The following is an 18,613-nucleotide window of genomic DNA, read 5'->3' as shown; positions in this document are numbered from 1 at the left end:
GCAGAGAGGAGCACTGAGCGGACTGACCAGGGAAATCTCCAGTCAGTCTGCCTGGTGGCATTAATTGTATTAATCGTCAAGTGCCAAAACATAATCGACTAATGTTTTTCTGACGATTAATTGCAGACGATACGATTATGCCCAACCCTACATCACATGGCCATCTTCCAATCTGTTCTGCCACTAGAAATGTTTTGAACTTTTTCCGCTCTCCCTTCCTCCTGCTTCGCAGAGGGCACTGTCATGTGCGTAGGCGACAGACACCCCCAACCCCCACGTGCGATTTGTACGGATTTTTAGCTAAATTTAAGGATTTCTGAGGCTTTTTATACATTTAAACGTCCAAAGAGGTTGACATGTATGTTTATGTAACAGACAGAAATCTTTACTGCCATCTACAGGACCTAACCCAACTAGTATACAATGCAAAATAAATAAATAAATGCAATGTTTTTAAAAAGTAAACACAAATCAATGTTTATTTCACTGTTTTTAAATATATACAGAAAAAATGTAAATTAAGTCATTTCAAATTCACAACAGTGTAATATTCAGAGTGATGAGAGAAAAATCCAGCCTCAAATGGGTTTAGTTTACACACTTTCTTGTAGGCATTTGGCCTTAGACTGTAATGGAAACTAACACTTTTCTACAACATTATCTTGGGTTTGTGTAGACAGGATCTTGTAYCAGAGGTGGAACATYTCCTGACATGGATTTGTTTTTGTTTTTCTGCAGTTCTAATTGCATAATGTACAAGAAAATTACAACAATGTGTTAAAACACTGGTGTGCAATCAATTCCTTTTCAAGTTTTCTTTACTTGAGTAACTTGGATCCTGAATAAACACCATGGAAAGCACTGACACAGCTAGTATACAATAGATTATTATGTACAAAGTATATCAGGTCATTGTGGCATTAAATGTCTGACGTTGTATTTGGACGTGTCATTGTACTGGGTCATAGGTTTGTCTGCGATACCACAAGTTCCAACTCCCAYCTTTCCGTTTACACTTTCTGGAGATRCAAATATGCTCCTTTTTACCTACAAAAATCAAACAAGAACAACTTTTGTAAGTGGTCAGACGTAGAAGACAATGTAAAACCTTAAGGCTTAGGAAAAATAGGCAAATTACCTGTCCTTTCTTGTTCTTTGAATAGGCTTTGTTGTTGAACTGTTGCCACTTCGACTTTTGGTCCTCCCTCTCCTGCTCCAACTCCTTCATCCTCTGGACCTTTTTCTGAGCTTTCTTCTTCTTATACTCTCGCTGCTCTGCTATCTGCTCTTTCCTGGAAAGTCACACAAAGGAAAAATAAAATACACTTGAAATTAGAACTCACAATAGTATGCCGTACTTTGTAGAAAACTGGACAAAAAAAAAAGACTACTGCAAATACAACGAGCCGATATAGTATTATAAATTTTCAAAAAGAACATGCAGAAACACTTRATAAAAACTGGTTTATAGGGTTTATAGAAGACAGAGGGTACAGCAAAACATGAACTCTGCTGCATCCTAAATAGAACTTTTACAACACACCAACTAGGGATGGGTGATATGTTATCGTGTGCGATATACCGTCAAAGACATTCACCATGGTAATAATTTGTCATCTCGTGATAAAAATGATAAATTCCCACCACGTGTCATCAGGCTTTACATGCCTCCCCGCCAGGTTAAGCTTTGTTTGTTTACTCAGAGTGGATGTGGACGCGTGGGGCTGGTGCTAAAGCTAAAAAGCTATCGTAATGACTCAACGTGCAAAAAACGCAGTCACGGTCATCTAAAAACTCTTAAGAGTTCAACATTATGTGAGAAAAACAACAGGATGGGGCAGCTTCAACTTGCTGGACCCACCAAAAAACAGCTCCTGTCTCCTCTGTCCCAGCCAGGCTGCTGCATGGCTCGTCTCTCCACTCACACAACTAGCCCCTCCCTCCCCTGAACATTAACCCTTAAGGGGCACAGAAATGATTGCTTTACCTCCCAGAGCAGCAAAACTCATTTTCAATGATTAGTAAAAAGTCTTTTCTTATGGTTTTATTATTTATTATATTAATGATAGTTTACAAGGATTAGAGTTCTTCTGAGATTTTACAAAAAATAATGACTAGTGCAAAGAGGATGTGATTTGAAGATTTATCATATCAACCATAGTCCATTATTACTAATCATGTTTGCTGTCAATAAATAAATAAATAAATAAATGTCAATTTTGTTCTCATATTTCAATCTTCTTTGATGGGTTTCAGTTTTGTAACACAGGTGTACTACTTGAACTTTTATAACTACCATTAATTTTACAGTATTTACTATGACCGTTTTTATTATTTAAGCTTGCACAATATTATTTTTTTGTTAATCGGTTTGTTTTTTTATTGTGTTTATTGTTCTATTGTGATTTTATTATTGACTTTTATAAGGTGATCTTGGGAGTTTTGAAAGGCGCCTATAAATAAAATGCATCATTATTAATGTAGTTTAGTGGCTTCTAGTATTTCAGGGCTCTTAAGAGAGAATGTAGCGATAGATTTATAATACAAAAAATTAGGCTGAGATATATATGTCGTCACTTATCATTATAGTGATAAAACCTACAACTTATTGTGTCAACAGTGAGCTCTTGGTCACTCAACGCTGTTGAGCTCGTTTTGGTGCTGATATTCACTGTTGTAGGTAGTGTTAGCATATTAACAGTGGTAGCGCTGAGCACTGGTGTTAAGTCAGTGGTGTACGTCATCATGTAGATCGAATTTCATTTTAAGTCAGATCACCGTTCTTGGAATGTTTTCTATTTATCAATAATGAATTACTGTCCAGCACGATCTAAACACGAATCAAACTTATGTCAATATAGTTATAAAATGTCACAATAAAGGGGTATTCTCAATTTAGAATCACCTAAAATCATCTGTAAATGTAGTAGTTATTGTAAATTTACTTTGTTCAGCAACTGAAAGCTTCAAGTGCCACAACATGCAAGATCAAACATGAACATTGCTTCAGTAATTTAAGCATTATAATAACATTGATGATATTTTGATATTGAGTGTGTGTTCATACTTCGATTTTGGCTTCATGCCTCCATCATCTTCGGATCGTTTCCCTTCCTCCACCACTTTGAGGTTCTGCAGAGGAATCACTTCGGCATTCCCGTATCCAGTGAAGGTAACAGCTGCCGTGCCATTCTCCCGGTCTATCTCCTCAATCTCGGCCTCATACACCCTGTCAAAAAATCACGTCTGTAAGCAGGTGAGTATGAGCTAAATACACAGGTTTTACTTAAGTGGCAAAACTCAGTACTATTAGAGCTATTACTGGCTAATCATTCACAAAACTATGGTAGAAGTTGACAATGTGTTTCATTAATTTATGTAATTTGTTTCAATAAGTTACACATGAAATATTTAGATAAGGACAAATGAATATGAGTAAAATGAACACATAATCTGCTTTAAGGGAAACTTCTAACAAACATGCTGTATGTAAAGAGTAAAATTTTCATATAACATAAAACATTATACAAATTTATTGTATTATTTTGAAGTATGAGTACGGCTATAAACCAAATTTTTAGAGGATGGAGACACTCACTGTCCATCCTTACTCCACATAGCCAAACACTTTTCTCCAATTTTCCAGTGGCGCTTCACAGGCACTGTGTCTGAACTACTAGCCGCAGACGCCCCGTCGACAGGCTGTGAAGTTATTAAATCTTTTGTCAGGTCGATGACTTCCTGCACAAAAAAAAAAAAGAAAAAAAAAATACAGGGAATTTCATCATAAGCTCTGGCATTTTTTTCTTACCTGCATGTTCAGAACAGAATATGCAATACCATACGTATCCATCTATGGCAGTACTTTCAAAAAGCCATGAAATTTAACAAAATAAAGCAACTATTAATGTTATTTTTTGTAAACACCATCTTATTGATCAGGGACACCAGAAAACTTTGGACCTCATTGGTTTTATTAATGTAGAAAACTCAAACTGCAGAGTTCACAAGGGAAAACAACTTCACTCAATTAAGTTTTTAACATAATGCTRCATAGCATATTCAGTGACAGCATTTATTTTTTTATTTATTTATTTATTTTAAACTTCTATTTAATTTGATGCGTTCCCAACTAAACTTGACATACAAACCTGCAAGTCCTTCTGGAGTTTGAGAAGGTCTTCGTTGTCCGGATCGGTAGATAATGCAACTTCTACTTGCTGCAGCTGGGCTTTGTAGCTGCTCAATTGTTTCGCCAGATCATCCGACATCTGAAAAACACAGACGGTTAGCCTGACTCAGACGAAAGGATTTCAAGCATTGGTAATCAAATCTAAAAACAATATAATATACAAATAAGTATTCGTTTTAATAACAGCGCACAATGCTGTCAAACACAACATTCATGTTAGCATTAGCCGCGTTAGCAGGAACCCTGGGCCTTGTTGTCGACATWACGATAAGCTTTATCGGTAGAGTTGATGTAACAAATCGAGTTTGTGGGTAATGTTACCTTGGTTTTGATGCTCTTGGCCGAATAACACAAAAAAAGTTATTTATATTTCGGCTCCAAAACTTCCCGAAATGGCAAATATATTTTAAAAATGCGTGCGCTCTTTCCTCYGTAATGCTAACAACTCCAAGTCTCGTTGAAAATATTCTCGCGATAGTACAGCGCCYCTATCGGACAGTTGTCGAATATGCATTCTGCACATATACAGTATTTCCTTTACTACTGAAGAAAGGAAGGTAGCCTAAAAGTATCTCCAGAATATTAAGATTTTACATGTACAATAAAGTGCATTTCTGTCTCAATACCTCATTACATACAAAAATACCTTTTAAAACAGTTTRCATGCTGCTGTGCAACTCCCGGCCAGCACAAATCGAGTATTGCTCTCTTATAAATCAGTCTGAAACGCATGCAGTTTTAAACAAAAAAGGCACATTCCTTGAATGAATATGGTCCGCCTTTCATTCCAGCTGATGGTTTTGTTTTCAGTGACAGGTTGTTGACTATGATAAAATTTTATAATAAAGTTGTGATTCATACCTAAGAGTTCACTGAATATTATTTATCACGCTAGAATCTACCAAAGAAATGTTGCAATCATTAGAATAATATGCAAAAATATGTGAAAGGAGAAGTAAGAAAAACAAAAGAAAACAATACAATCCTTGAACTTAAAAAGAAAAACATTCTATAATGATTTCAAGATTTATAATGAAAAAACATGTCTTTATGCCAAATCCTCATGCTCATATTTCTTTAATAAAAAAAAAAATGCAATTCACATTGACTTATTGAGAAAAGGGAACACTGATCTGTTTGAAATTTCAAGTTAATATACTCTGAGCTTGAGCCTTTTTGCTATTAACTACAAACTCTGTAAGAGACTTTCATCTTCTCTCCAAATGCAACTATGATTTCRGGCCATTTTTCAATCAAAGCATATTAGGACCTCGTGAACTAGAACTACAAGACCGTACAGACTGTTACACCGCTGTAATCTAATAGTCTACAGAAATTACTTCTATAAATCAACTAAAAAAATTAATGTCAGAAGCAGCCAATGGCTTGGCTGCCTAGAGGTACCAAGTCTCTTTTTTGAATCTCCAGCAACTAGACTCCACCCATTTTTGTTCTCACAGAAGTGGAGGCAGCATCACAGATCTCCAGCATCAAATCAAGCATTTCACTTCAGCTTCAGCAGATGAAAAGACCTGCCTGGGCCAGCCCTGCCTGCAAAATTATGTTTTAAACCATGTCTTTGAAAGGATTAAAATGTTTACGTCTACGTTTTGACTCTTTAAGGTAGGTGGATGAAGATGTTTATTTATATTGCTGTTAGCAGTTTTCTAAAAGAATGCATTTTATAGCCAAATGATGTGAGAAACCTAAAAGAATACCTTCATATGTTTGATGTAAAGAAACATTTCTTGCCTATTTTTTAAAGAAAAGTTTGTCTCCATTTTCTTACTTTCAGGCAAACAAAAGAGAACTTGCTGATTTCTTCGACAATCCTCCCATGTGAACAAAATGAAAACTGAATCTCTGACACTGCAGCCTTGAATGAATTTGTTTAACACTCAGACAGAGCACCAGTCAGAACGTGTAGCCAACGTAACATCTCACACTGATGGGTTGTTTCAATCTCACCAGCAGAAATGAGATTTTGTCTGGGCAGCAGCCTTTTACGGTGCAGACCTCTGTGATGCTTACAATCCTGGTGGGCATGCTCATCCTGCTAACTCTGTTCGGCAACGTCATGGTTGTAATCGCAGTGATCACAAGCCGAGCCCTGAAAGCACCCCAGAACTTGTTTCTAGTCTCCCTGGCGAGCGCGGACATCCTAGTTTCCACTCTGGTGATGCCGTTCTCTTTAGCGAACGAACTTATGGGCTACTGGTATTTTGGCAAAGTGTGGTGTGAGATCCACCTGGCTTTGGATGTCCTCTTCTGCACCTCATCCATCGTGCACCTGTGTGCCATAAGCCTGGACCGGTACTGGTCTGTGACCAAAGCGGTCGAGTACAACCTGAGACGGACGCCTCGCCGGATCAAGCGCACCATCTATTTGGTGTGGGTGCTGGCAGCCATCATTTCATTCCCTCCACTTATYACCATAAAAAAGAACGAGGGTAAAAAGGACAGCCCTGTGTGCAAGATTAACAAGGAGAAGTGGTACATTTTATTCTCCAGCACTGCCTCCTTTTTCGCACCCTGCGTCATTATGATCATGGTGTATGTCAGAATCTACCAGATCGCTAAGAAAATAACAAGAGCTTTGCCAGGTGAAAGGCAGAAAGACAACGGCAACGCAGAAGACCCCAAGCTTGGTTTGGAACCCCAGGAAAAATATAGCGAAAGAGACAAGGAGGAAGAGGGAGTTAAAGAGGTGAATGGGCTCGATGTGGAAGAGGACCCCTCCTCCTCAGATGGGAACGAAACCAGCTTGTGTTCTTTGAGGAAGAAGAGGAGCGCAAGAACAACCAAAGCGACTCAGGTGAACCCTGGAGAAACCTCTCCGAAGACAGAGGGTCCGTCCCCTGCGAAGGCGAGCAAGTGGAAAGGGAGGCAATACAGAGAGAGACGCTTCACCTTTGTCCTGGCTGTCGTCATGGGAGTGTTTGTCCTCTGCTGGTTCCCCTTTTTCTTCACCTACACGCTCACCGCCGTGTGTGACGCCTGCTGCATCCCAGAGACCCTGTTCAAAATGTTCTTCTGGTTCGGCTACTGCAATAGCTCGCTCAACCCTGTAATATACACCATATTCAACAGAGACTTCAGGAAGTCTTTTAAGAAAATCCTCTGCAAAAATCACAGAGGAGSTTTGTGAGTAACACTTTCCCGGCTACATTCGGCTTGTCAATCATTCAGTGTTTGGTTTCTTTTTTTTTAAAAAAAGTGTACAAAACTGCAGAACCTGTGAGTTAAGATCGTGCAACTGTGAAATAGAGAATGACACAATTTATGGAAAAAAAAGTGCCACTTTTGTGGCCGTCTACAGTATTTAAAWTCAGATTCCTATATGTTTAATGCTTTTAAATGAGTGACAGGCAGAGGAATGCTGCAAAAGAGTCAACATGAACCTTAAACTACACATTTTAATTGTTAAATAAATTATTTTCTGATAGAATAACATATTTACTTGTCTTAAAGTTTCCACATGTCATGCAAAACTCATGAAACGTCAAAGGTTTGTAAATAAGCTTGGCCAGAGAGAGAGAGATCATTACAGAAAACCTGGGTAACGACAGCAGCAGCAATCATTGAGAAAAGGAAATTAAATGTCAAAGTGATGCATGAAGGAAGCTAAGGAGGCCTGTCACAATTATAACATAATTACTGTATTGTGATTATTTGGCCAACAACTAACGATTTTTGCAYAACTGCTGCATCATTTTCACATTACCTGAATGAAAACAGAAATAAAGAAACATCACATTATTGACATTATTTTTCAAGTTTGGATGCCACATATTAAATAATGAATACCTCTTTTTTTTTCATTGCTACGCATAAAAAGGGGAATTAAAAGGATTTCTTCTATGAAACAGACTGGAGTTTTATTAGGTTTCTGCAGACGTAATTGGTTGTGCCTAACATGATAATGGCCTGTTTGAATCACAACTTGCAGTATTTGTTCAATGTTCAATAAATGTATTTTCTTCTTTGTAAAAATGTGTATTTCTTTAACAAGTATAGCACATTGGCAAAGAATAAAAAGAAGAAAAAAAAACAAAGGCAAATTATGGATTGCAATAACATTTTTTGAGATGGTTTCACAAACATTTGCTTGATCCCCTGAAAGCAATCAGCACCAAAAATGGATGCTGTCCTCTTCCCACTAACTATCTCGCTCTCTCATAACAGGCACAAGAACAAGACAATTACGAGAAAAGAAAATTATGCCTGGGAGCCTCGGACGGCACAGCAATATTGAACACAGTTTATCATGAATTATAGCCCTTCATATCAGGGTATCATTAAACCCTCCCCTGGAGTCAAACAGAAGTCATGCAGAGTTAGAAATATGAGTGGCTGTTGCAGATGACACTCTGAGGTTAATATCTACAAACTTATCAGCGTTCTCTGCTCCTGTCTTCTTCTTTTTTTTTCTCAGTACACGTTTCATTCATTGAACACATTATATTATACCATCAATCAAGAGAAAGCTCAAAAGTAAAGGTGAATGCACAGTCTTAGCAAACATTTTAAATTTTATATCATTACTAATAATAGAGGAACTCCCATGAATCAGTCTCTGGGACTGTAGGATTTTTAGATTTCTCAGAGTCCTAAAATATAACATTTCTCACCACAAACGACAAACAAAAAGTCAGAGTGTTTCTGAAAGAATTCCCACAAAAATAATGAAATGAATAAAAACAAAATGCATTTGTGGGTTTGTGGTGAAGCATCATCAAGGACCGTGGATCTGGTTCTGCTTGAGTGCACAAACATCTCGTGATTTTGCCAGATTTCTGATTGGCCGGATGCAAAAATAGTTTGTAAAGAGAAGGACTTATCAAAGTGGTTTGTTTTAACAKCGAGACAAATATCTCAACCTCGCTTTGATTTATCACGCTCAAGTGTTTGTGTGAAAAATAAAACTGCTGTGATTCATGTTTAAAGCCAAGCGTTAAGGAATGAATGCACATCACCCACCTACTTCCATGCCAAGGTTGTACAATCACCTTTGTTTGAGAAATGACAGAAAAAAGTTACAAACATTTTTATCAAAACTTGAAAATAACTCACAAGATGAAACATTCCGACGCAGACCATGTGGGTAATGACTGTTACTTTCATATCAAATTTTAGTTACATCATTTTTTTATGTTAAAATTATAGCCATTTTACACTGGCTATCAGTTAGCTGTGTTGGCCTTCTCCAATTGGATCGGCTCCAGAAGTTAATCAGTAGATGCACGTCTAAAAATCATTTCCTGAAAGTTTTAATAAAATCTGTTCACGTGTTCTTTAAAATGTTTGCAAAAAAAAAAAAAAAAAAGACCAAGTTGACATAAACTCATTAATGGCAAAACAAAGCAAAGATTGTACAGAGGCGCTACTCAACTGGTGGCTCTCGGGCCACATCCGGCCCACTGCCAGGCCCACTAGTGAAGGCTTGGCCCACCATCTCCAAAAAATACTTTTGAAAAACATTTTTTTGCTTAATTTAATCTAAAAAATACATGTTGAATCTACTTTAAATTTTTTAAATTACGATTTAATGCAACAAAATAAAAACATTTAAAAGGTAAAACATATATCTWTTACATAATGCAGTATTTTACCCCTCCCTGCCCCACCATATTTCGACCCCCCCGACCCGTTGGCTTTGAGTAACTGTGGACCCCTGTGCAATTTAATTAAATAGCCCTGTTGTACAGTATATTTGGAATTTGTCTCCATCCTAACTTACTAAAGTTTTGGAAATATCTGCAAAATAATAAAACTGAGTTGTAGCAATTTTAAAACTTTTTTAAGTCAGGTGACTCTTGTGACCAGCTTTTATCAAGCTGACTCAAAAAACTAAGAGGTTGTACATTCAAAGATTACGTGCTGAGAGTTTCATTAAGGTTTGTCCAGTGGTTTATAAGATATTTTGCTAACAGAGACACATTGACACGCACAGATGCGAACAAACACTATAGTCTGCTTTTGCCTTGCGGTGATGGGGCAGTAGTTAAAAATAAAAACAACTTTTACAGCCTGAACAGCTGTACACACACATAAGTGTGGTCAAGCAAACGAAATATTAGTCTAAATGTTTTGTTACCCTCCTGCCTGAAAGGAGTGTTRTACAGTGGATGTGGCAGCATTTGCTGCTGGTTTAATGTGAACCATAAAATCGCTGACATGTGGCATTAATCAAGGCTTACGTTTTCAAATTTCCCTCCACATTCATGTGACTTATGTTTGGTTTTAAACCGTGTCAGACCGGCTAATCTCAGAGTACGTCCTGTACACACAAGTCCACTTCCAYAGTGATTGATTCCCTCCTGTAAACGCCACGAATCGTCACTGTTTACGATCAGGGACATGGCTTATTACATAACTATCCTTTGGAACATGTTCCCACAACGTTCACACAGTTCCCTAGACAGCCCTCTCCACTGTTCACCAATTTTCCAATTTTCACTACATACAACTCAATTATAGTTTTTTTTAAACCTTCTGGTCATTTTTAATGGGTGAACGTACCGATAGATAAAGAGCAGCTTTATTAGGCTGCATCTCAGACAAACAAGGCAGGATAAATGAGAGTCTGGCGGAGGCATTAGGGCCGCAGTAACAAGTTTAAAGAAGGGCAAGTGATGAATGGAGTGGTTTCCTTTTAATGTTAAGCCATTCATTATTTATTAAACATACAGTAACGCACCCTGCAAGCCGAGGCACATTAAACGTCCTCCATTTTGAATTGATGAGAGCAGGAGAAATTAAAATTAAATTGTGAGGGATGTAAGCAGCAGGAGGATGTATAYAGTTTTTCATTTACTTCTGTGTTACTTTGACTATACTGTTCAGCATATTGAATATTTTACCCACTGTTAAAAAGCTAGTAACATAAAATATCTAAGGCATTTATGCACATTTTACTTACCAAGCTAAAGCAAAATGTATGGATTTGGTTGTCCTAAACAATCAAGATCAATTTATTGATACATAATTAGTCATTTACACATTTTCCAAGCACTTTGACTCTGGTAATTAACAGACTTTCTGTTTTGCCACAGGTTGTCTTCTGAAGACTGACAACATCCTCTGATAGGTCCATTTGAAACTATGAGAGAATATGAATATTTGTACCCTGCAGGGCTTTCATGTGTTTCTGTCATGCATACTTCCACATTCTTAGGCAAGCATTACAAAAAGAGTTTCCCTGCAGGGATTCATGAGTTTTTTTTCCATCCATGTCTGATTGAATCTTCATGACTTTGCAGCCCAATGTTTCTTGTTAGTTTCGACTGGAAGTCATTATCTCATGAATGGGACATGAGGAATAAAAGAATCTCACAGAGGAATAAAGAAAATATACAACATATTTCAATTATTAGTATCAACTCTTGGCTTACGATTTTATTGTAATTTACAAAAATAAATAAACTMGATTATTAATCAAAGATGACTTTATAAGCCCACTCTTGTGGAAAAAGCCCAGTCTGTATGCCAGGATTGGTGCTGTTATGTAATCGCTACAACAAATTCATTTTTCTCAGTCTGACTGAAGATGATTGCCACAACTAGATTGTAAAAAAAACCCAAAAGTGGCTATAATTCACCCACAACATGTACTCCAAACATTACAAGCTGCACAAGATCTTTGATTAAGAAATTAAGTAATAATTGTTTGGGTCAACCTTCTCTGTCTGTATAGCAAAATATCTTATGAACCACTGGGTAGATTTTCATGAAACTTTCATAAACTAATCAATGGATTGACAACTACAGCTGATTTACTTTTTAAACCAAAACAATTAAGAATAACTGAAACAGGTCATCAACCTTGGACAACGAATCAGACTATGAATCAGTCCATTTCAGACATTGAGCTAAACTTTTTATGTAATAGTTGAGAGTCATTCACAATGCAAATAGTAACATTTTGCACAGAATCACATATGGCCTTAATTTTAAGGTGGATTAAAGCTAGTTTATTGAAAAGATATGATACTAAATAGTGATGTATCGACACAAACTGTTGTTCAAACGATGGACCTGATGATTTTCTTTCAAAGTTTGAGTGTAAAATGCTTGTATTATTTTAATTATTTGGATTTGTTCAAAAAAGGGATAGTTGTTATAAGATTTTTTTGTGTTTTTTAATGAAAATAGATTTTTCTTCTTGTTTTAACGAATGAATAAAATGAAATTAAAAAAGATTTGGCTTAATTAATCTCAATTTATTTCTAAACATAAAGGGATCTAAGACTAAAACTGCAGGATAAATGCATTCTTAAAAGATTTGCTAGACGTTTAATTTCACATACAGTAGTTTTTGCAGATTTCAAACAAAGTGAAAAGTTTATTATTAAGATTATGAGCAAAATAATATGACGCTGATTCACTGAAAAACTGTTCTAGATATTTATAAATTTTATTAAATGAAAAAAGTACTTTTCCCTAAATTCTTCACAAACATTTCTCAGTCATTYAYGATCTCTGACCAGAAAAAAAATCACCAGAACAAATTTCAAAGAAGTTTTTCTTTGATTTTACATCCTTGCCAAACCTCTGCAATTTATTAGATTACATCATGGATATCAAACTTAGATCGAGCAAATCAACTCTCTCAGAAAMCATTATTTTCTTCAGTAAGCCTCTTATCCTGTCTCTACTGATCGTATCTTTGAGCTCTTCTTTGATCTCCTGTGCTTCTTTTGCACGCATTTCCCCCTCGTACCACACAGCTCATGTTCCTGGGTGATGCCTTACACACAATTCACAAAACAAACATCAGCTTATCTTTGCTCCCATTATACATCATCTTCCCTCACCCGCCAGCTGTTGTGGAAAGCAATTTATCCTTCAGTGTGCTGTCGACTATTAAACACCTACGCAAAGATGGGACAACTGTAAACAGACATCTCCACAGGCTCTGACATCAACAGTGTCTTAACTTGTATTAAATTTTTTTTAAAATTGTTCGACAGCTGGGGGGGAAAAAATCTGTTGACAAGAAGTGTGGAATCAAATCTGACTGTGCTTGATGGTTTGATGTGCAAACAAGACATGACAGGGTGCACAAAATGGCAGGATTAATATTCCAAGTTCAACTTGTCAGGAAATAATCTTGATATCATGGTTGTGAGCAATGTTTTCAAATGACTCTATTATTCTTTCCAGCTTTAATTGTATATTACTTTCTGAATAATTTTGACCATTGATTTTACTGATGAAATGGTCATTTGTTTATTTTTTATTATTTTTTATCGACAGTGTCTTACACTATGTAAAGAGTAGCAGTGGTCCTATCAGTATATTCCATTGTTTAAGAGAAATGTCTTTCTACAGTGCATCAAAAATATATTGAAATAGTCATCCTACACAATAAAACACACATTATTACAAAAACACCTAGTAATACACTGTAGAACACCAAGGACAATTCATCTGCATGTGTGTGCTTCTGTTTGATTTTTAAATAATGTTTATGCTTTTATTTAGTTCTGATTTAAAAGTTATTTTGAAAGCTCTGCATATTCTCCATAAATTGTTTCATGCCTCGAAAGGCAACACATCCCCCCCCCCCCAAAAAAAAAAAAAAAAAAAAAAAAACACCTGCTGTTGTGGAAATAATTAAATTTTAGAAGAATAATCAAACCACCACAATCTCCATGGGAGGGTAAATGAGTAAATTTGCCTGTCTTAAATTTGGACTTGCCTAATCAAGAAGAAATGAGCAATAAATGTTTATACATTTATATATATTCGGAAAGTAGTCCTAAGGCGTCTGAGCATGCACGTTTCCTCTGACGTCATACGTATGCTCGATGTACGTGCAGCGCGTGCCCTCCTTTCTGAGCCAATCCTGKTTTAGATAAACAAATGTTGCGTCATTGTTATTGTGATTGTTGAAGCTACAGCTGCTCGCGGACGTTTCGCCACCATTTATTATTATTATTTCAAGTGCGAACCTTACCCCAAAACTATATCAAGGCAATGTCGCTTCAGAAGGACGTTTCGTCTGAAGAGAGTTTACAAGGTAAAGTTGAGACAAAAATACAAGAGGAAAAAAAAGCAGCGTTAAATAAGCTAAAGTAACCCCGTCAAAAAGGTTAAAGTGGAGGTTAACTACCTAGGTTAAATCTTAACGATACATATTACGTATTTCTAGACCTCTGTTTTAATATGACGCTACTATAAAAACGGATTTATTTGCCCAGAATCGCTAAATACTAACAAGTCTTGTTATTGTTTCGCACTTCTTTCTTATCGACACGCCATTAACGTGTGTATTTATTTTAAGGCTCCTGGGTTGAGCTGCATTTCAGAGGGAATGGCTCACAAGGTTCAAGTCATCGGGGAAGCCAGGAGCAAATCCTCACGTCCAACCCGGAGAGCGACGTGGAGAAAATGCTGCTGGAAGCACAACATGAGTCAGGCAGAAACAGCTCCAAGGGAAGCTCTCAGTGCAACAGGTTCGTTGAGTAAAGAAAAAAAAAAAAAAGAGGGAAGAACAGCACTGTCAGCATTTGTTATGTAACAGCCTGTTTTCCTGGAAAATGTAACAGCTAAAGTGTTACATGTTTTATCATCAACAGCCCACTGAGATCACAGACCCCCCTTCTTCTGTGGAGAGGCTCGGAGGGAAACAGCTCTCAGGTACACCGTGTTAAACCCACTGACCCCTATTTCAATCTGGGTTCCATTATTTAGGTGCAGTTTTCAAAATACATGGCTGACAACACTGACATGTGCAGGCAGGAAAAGGCTTAGATGTAATAATGATCATCGCATTCCACTAGGCAGAGCTCTGCTTTTATGCCCCAAGCTTACATTATGCAACCGAGCTGTCGTTGATGTCTGTAACTGCTGAAAGGTGAAGGCAGAGATGATTGTGTTTTACCTGTGTTCATGTGTGTGTCATTCTGTTTGCAAAATGTCTCATGAACTGGATGGATTTTATTGAAACTCGCCTAAATTATTGATTGGATAAAGAAAGACAACTGATTCATTTTTAGGGTCAATCCAATTCAAGATGGCTGCTAACTGAAATTTAAAAACCACAAAAAAGAGACTAAAACTCTGTCAGTTTTATAGCACTTGAGCTCAGATTTGTTGTGGTAGTAGCTGAGATTGATCCCCTGCAGATTTCCTGACCACTGACAAAATCTTGGCATCAGCTGTTGGCGTCGTCCCTGTCTGTCAGCAAAATATCTCAACACAAAAACAAATATGACTTAGTTTATTTTACAGATATTAGGTTAAGATTTGATGTAGTTAAGTCTCTCTTGACCAGTGTCATGAAGAAGGGAGGCATTCTCTCTGCTGATTTTCTGAACAGTATATATAAAAAGGTTTGACAAAAACTCCTACATCTGTCTGAGTGTAAGATGATCTTACATTAAAACTGGCACATACTAAAGCAGAGGGCGATATATGTTCCTTCAAGAAATGCTAGGCATTTAATTCTAATACCTTGTTTCTCCTACTGTAATATATGAAAACATAGACCTTGTGATATTTTACAGCACAATGTTGTAAAAGTATATGTAAGATTTTTGCCACAATGTTTTGCCTGCTCTTGAATATCCACAAAAATTATTTTTCAGTCTGATGAGGACTTCCAAGAGAGAAGACGGGAAGTGGAAAACCTCCTGAAGAAAAACGCYGACTGGATCTGGGACTGGTCCAGTCGTCCTGAGAACAGTCCACCAAAGTAAAGAGTTGTTTTTGTTAACACAGTTATTTAAATATTTAGGGCAGAAGATTTGACTATGTCAGTGGTGTGAAGCCACACTGCACCAGCAATGTACATAATTAAAATGCTTACATTATTTTCATATACGATGTTTATTTGTGATTTGTAGGCTTTGAGTGTGCGAACAGAGGTGTTAGCATGACATTAAACTGGAGCTCATTGATCTTTAATCTATTCAAAAGGAGTGAATTATTGATGTGCTCCTCTGCAGGGAGTTCCTGCTGAAGTACTCCAAGCGCTCAACCTCTCTCAGCATAAGAAACACCAGTGTCATGAAGAAGGGAGGCATTCTCTCTGCTGATTTTCTGAAGCTTTTCCTTCCCTCATTAATCATTTCTCACATACTTGCTGTTGGCTTCGGGTAAGCTACTGGATTTCATTTCTAATGCTGGGACTATTGTGGATTCTCACAAACAAATTGCACATGTGTTTACRACTGTATACAGTTAATGTACTTTTACATGAAGTATCTCTCACAGATGAAAACTGTTTCTTAGATCTTGTAAATATCTAAATAAATTGACTTTTTGTTGCTCTGTATCATCATSAATGATACAAACACAAATGATCTTGTATTCTAGTCATTTCAAATACACTGATCAGATTTTTTTTGTCTTGTTTGATTTACAATTACGTGTTTAAAATATTTTATAACTACATTATTGTATGTGTAATAGCACAGAGCACACGCAAATCACTTCTAAAACAAACCAGCTCATCTTGGTAGTGTGTAGCAAGATTAGGTGATTTAATGGGCTGATTTTGACACCTTATTTTTCTCAAGTATCTTGCATTTAAGTAAGTAAGTAAGTAAGTAAACTTTATTTCTATAGCTCCTTTCACAGACACAAACATCACAAAGTGCTTCACAGAAAGCAAAATAATTAAAAACAATAAAACAGATCACAGACATAAAAACAACAATTAAAACACAATAAAAAGCACTTAACCAAAAGCCTGTCTGAATAAAAATGTCTTAAGATGTTTCTTAAAAGAGTCAGTGGAATCTGAGCAGCGAAGGGACAGAGGGAGAGCGTTCCAGAGCCTCGGGGCCACCACCTGAAAAACTTTGTCTCCACAGGTTTTATAATGGGTTCAAGGGACCATCAGCAGCATTTGATTAGAAGACCTCAAAGTCCTGGATGGACAGAGAGGCTTCAGAAGGTCCAGTATGTATTTGGGGGCCTGACCATGAAGTGCTCTGAAAGTTAAAACTAAAATTTTAAAATGACTTCTCAAATGCACAGGGAGCCAGTGCAGAGAGGCTAAAACAGGTGTGATGTAGGCTCTCCTGTGGGTCTTTGTTAATGACCTCGCTGCAGCGTTCTGCACAGACTGAAGCCGAGTCAAGGAGGATTTGTTTAGACATGTAAAAAAGACGGTTGCAGTAATCTAAACGAGAAGAAATAAAAGCGTGAACAACCATCTCYAGYTCCTYMWGKGACACAAAAGATCTCAGCTTTGAAATGTTCCTTAAATGATAAAAACAGTTACGAACTAAANGATCTCAGCTTTGAAATGTTCCTTAAATGATAAAAACAGTTACGAACTAAAATTTTACAATGGCTGTCAAAAGACATAGAACTATCAAAGACAACACCCAGATTTCTGAGACTATTTTTCACTGAAGGRGTTAAAAAAGCAAGGTGCTGCCTGATTACAGGGATTTTATCATCAGCGGCGATATTAAGAGTTTCAGTCTTGTTTGCATTTAACTGCAGGTAGTTGTTGTTCAGCCATATTTTGACTTCTGACAGACAGTTACTGAGTTCAGATAGTTTGAAGAACTCGGGTCGAAAGAGCAGTACAACTGTATGTCATCAGCATACAGATGGTGGGACACATTACTGTAACATTTTAAAACACCTCCTAAAGGGTACAAGAGGATTGGACCCAAAACTGAACCTTGGGGTACCCCACAAGACAGCGGTGCAACATCAGAGTAAACCTGGTTCATAAAAAACAGTAAAAGACCGTTCAGATAAACAAGAGGTGAAACCAGTTTAAAACAGAGCCAGAAATACCAAAATTATCTCTCAGCYTGTTGATAAGAACAGAGTGATCCACAGTGTCAAACGCTGAAGTTAAGTCCAATAAAACCAGYACAGTGTAGTTTCCAGAGTCAGCTGCCATCAACAAGTCACTTGAAACCTTTTATAAAGCTGTTTCTGTAGAGTGTAATTTGCGAAATCYAGACWGAAAAATGTCCATAATGTCATKTTCCTCCAAACAGCAAATTTAAYAGGCAAAGATATACAAGAAAACTTTTAAAGAGAATGTTAATGACCTAATTCAGGGGTGTCAAATTTATTTTCACTGGGGGCCACTTGAGTGTTAYGGGCAGTTTTCATTAACTTTAACTTTCCTGTTTAACTTGGATTAAACATGAAACATCAGGTTTCTCATCTCGTTGCTACAGCTGAACACCGCTAACAAACAATAACTGAGCTCTATGTGGTATTTAGTGCATAGAAACAGCATTTCAACACATCCTCTTATAAACACTGAAAATACTACGTGTATGACTGATTGAGTGTGAATTAAATATTACAGAAAAACTATCAAAAGTGAAAGTAAGGGACGGGACAGACAAGTATCATTATTTCTTACCTTTAAATTTGTTTATTTTGTTGCATTGGATCATAAATCCAGTTTGCAATTGATATAAGATCTATTTT

General features: G+C 36.9%; 3 protein-coding genes across 3 annotated transcripts in view; 2 read left to right on the top strand and 1 right to left on the bottom strand.

Moving 5' to 3' along the window:
- Positions 1-450: 450 nt before the first annotated feature.
- smndc1 (survival motor neuron domain containing 1) lies at positions 451-4,650 on the bottom strand. The gene is made up of 6 exons (XM_014002146.1): positions 4,514-4,650; positions 4,152-4,271; positions 3,599-3,741; positions 3,068-3,229; positions 1,139-1,292; positions 451-1,047 (listed from the first exon to the last, which is right to left on the bottom strand). The coding sequence occupies exons 2-6, from the start codon at positions 4,269-4,271 to the stop codon at positions 910-912; spliced, it is 717 nt and encodes a 238-aa protein (XP_013857600.1). The 5' UTR covers positions 4,514-4,650; the 3' UTR covers positions 451-909.
- Positions 4,651-5,668: 1,018 nt separating this feature from the next.
- On the top strand, positions 5,669-8,179 carry LOC106513335 (alpha-2A adrenergic receptor-like). Its single transcript, XM_014002123.1, has 2 exons — positions 5,669-5,815; positions 5,988-8,179. Exon 2 carries the CDS (start codon positions 6,141-6,143, stop codon positions 7,338-7,340), a length of 1,200 nt encoding a protein of 399 aa, XP_013857577.1. The 5' UTR covers positions 5,669-5,815; positions 5,988-6,140; the 3' UTR covers positions 7,341-8,179.
- Positions 8,180-14,083: 5,904 nt separating this feature from the next.
- bnip3 (BCL2 interacting protein 3) overlaps positions 14,084-18,613 on the top strand; it is a 10,522-nt gene continuing 5,992 nt past the window's right edge. The window contains exons 1-5 of the mRNA XM_014002155.1: positions 14,084-14,216; positions 14,481-14,652; positions 14,776-14,836; positions 15,787-15,893; positions 16,147-16,296. Coding sequence (XP_013857609.1) covers positions 14,174-14,216; positions 14,481-14,652; positions 14,776-14,836; positions 15,787-15,893; positions 16,147-16,296 — 533 coding nt within the window. The 5' untranslated portion in view covers positions 14,084-14,173. The remainder of the gene's footprint in view (positions 14,217-14,480; positions 14,653-14,775; positions 14,837-15,786; positions 15,894-16,146; positions 16,297-18,613) is intronic.

Source organism: Austrofundulus limnaeus, unplaced genomic scaffold, assembly GCF_001266775.1.
Source record: "Austrofundulus limnaeus strain Quisiro unplaced genomic scaffold, Austrofundulus_limnaeus-1.0 Scaffold0, whole genome shotgun sequence".
Classification (NCBI taxonomy): domain Eukaryota; kingdom Metazoa; phylum Chordata; class Actinopteri; order Cyprinodontiformes; family Rivulidae; genus Austrofundulus; species Austrofundulus limnaeus.
This window is presented reverse-complemented; position numbering and strand designations above follow the sequence as displayed.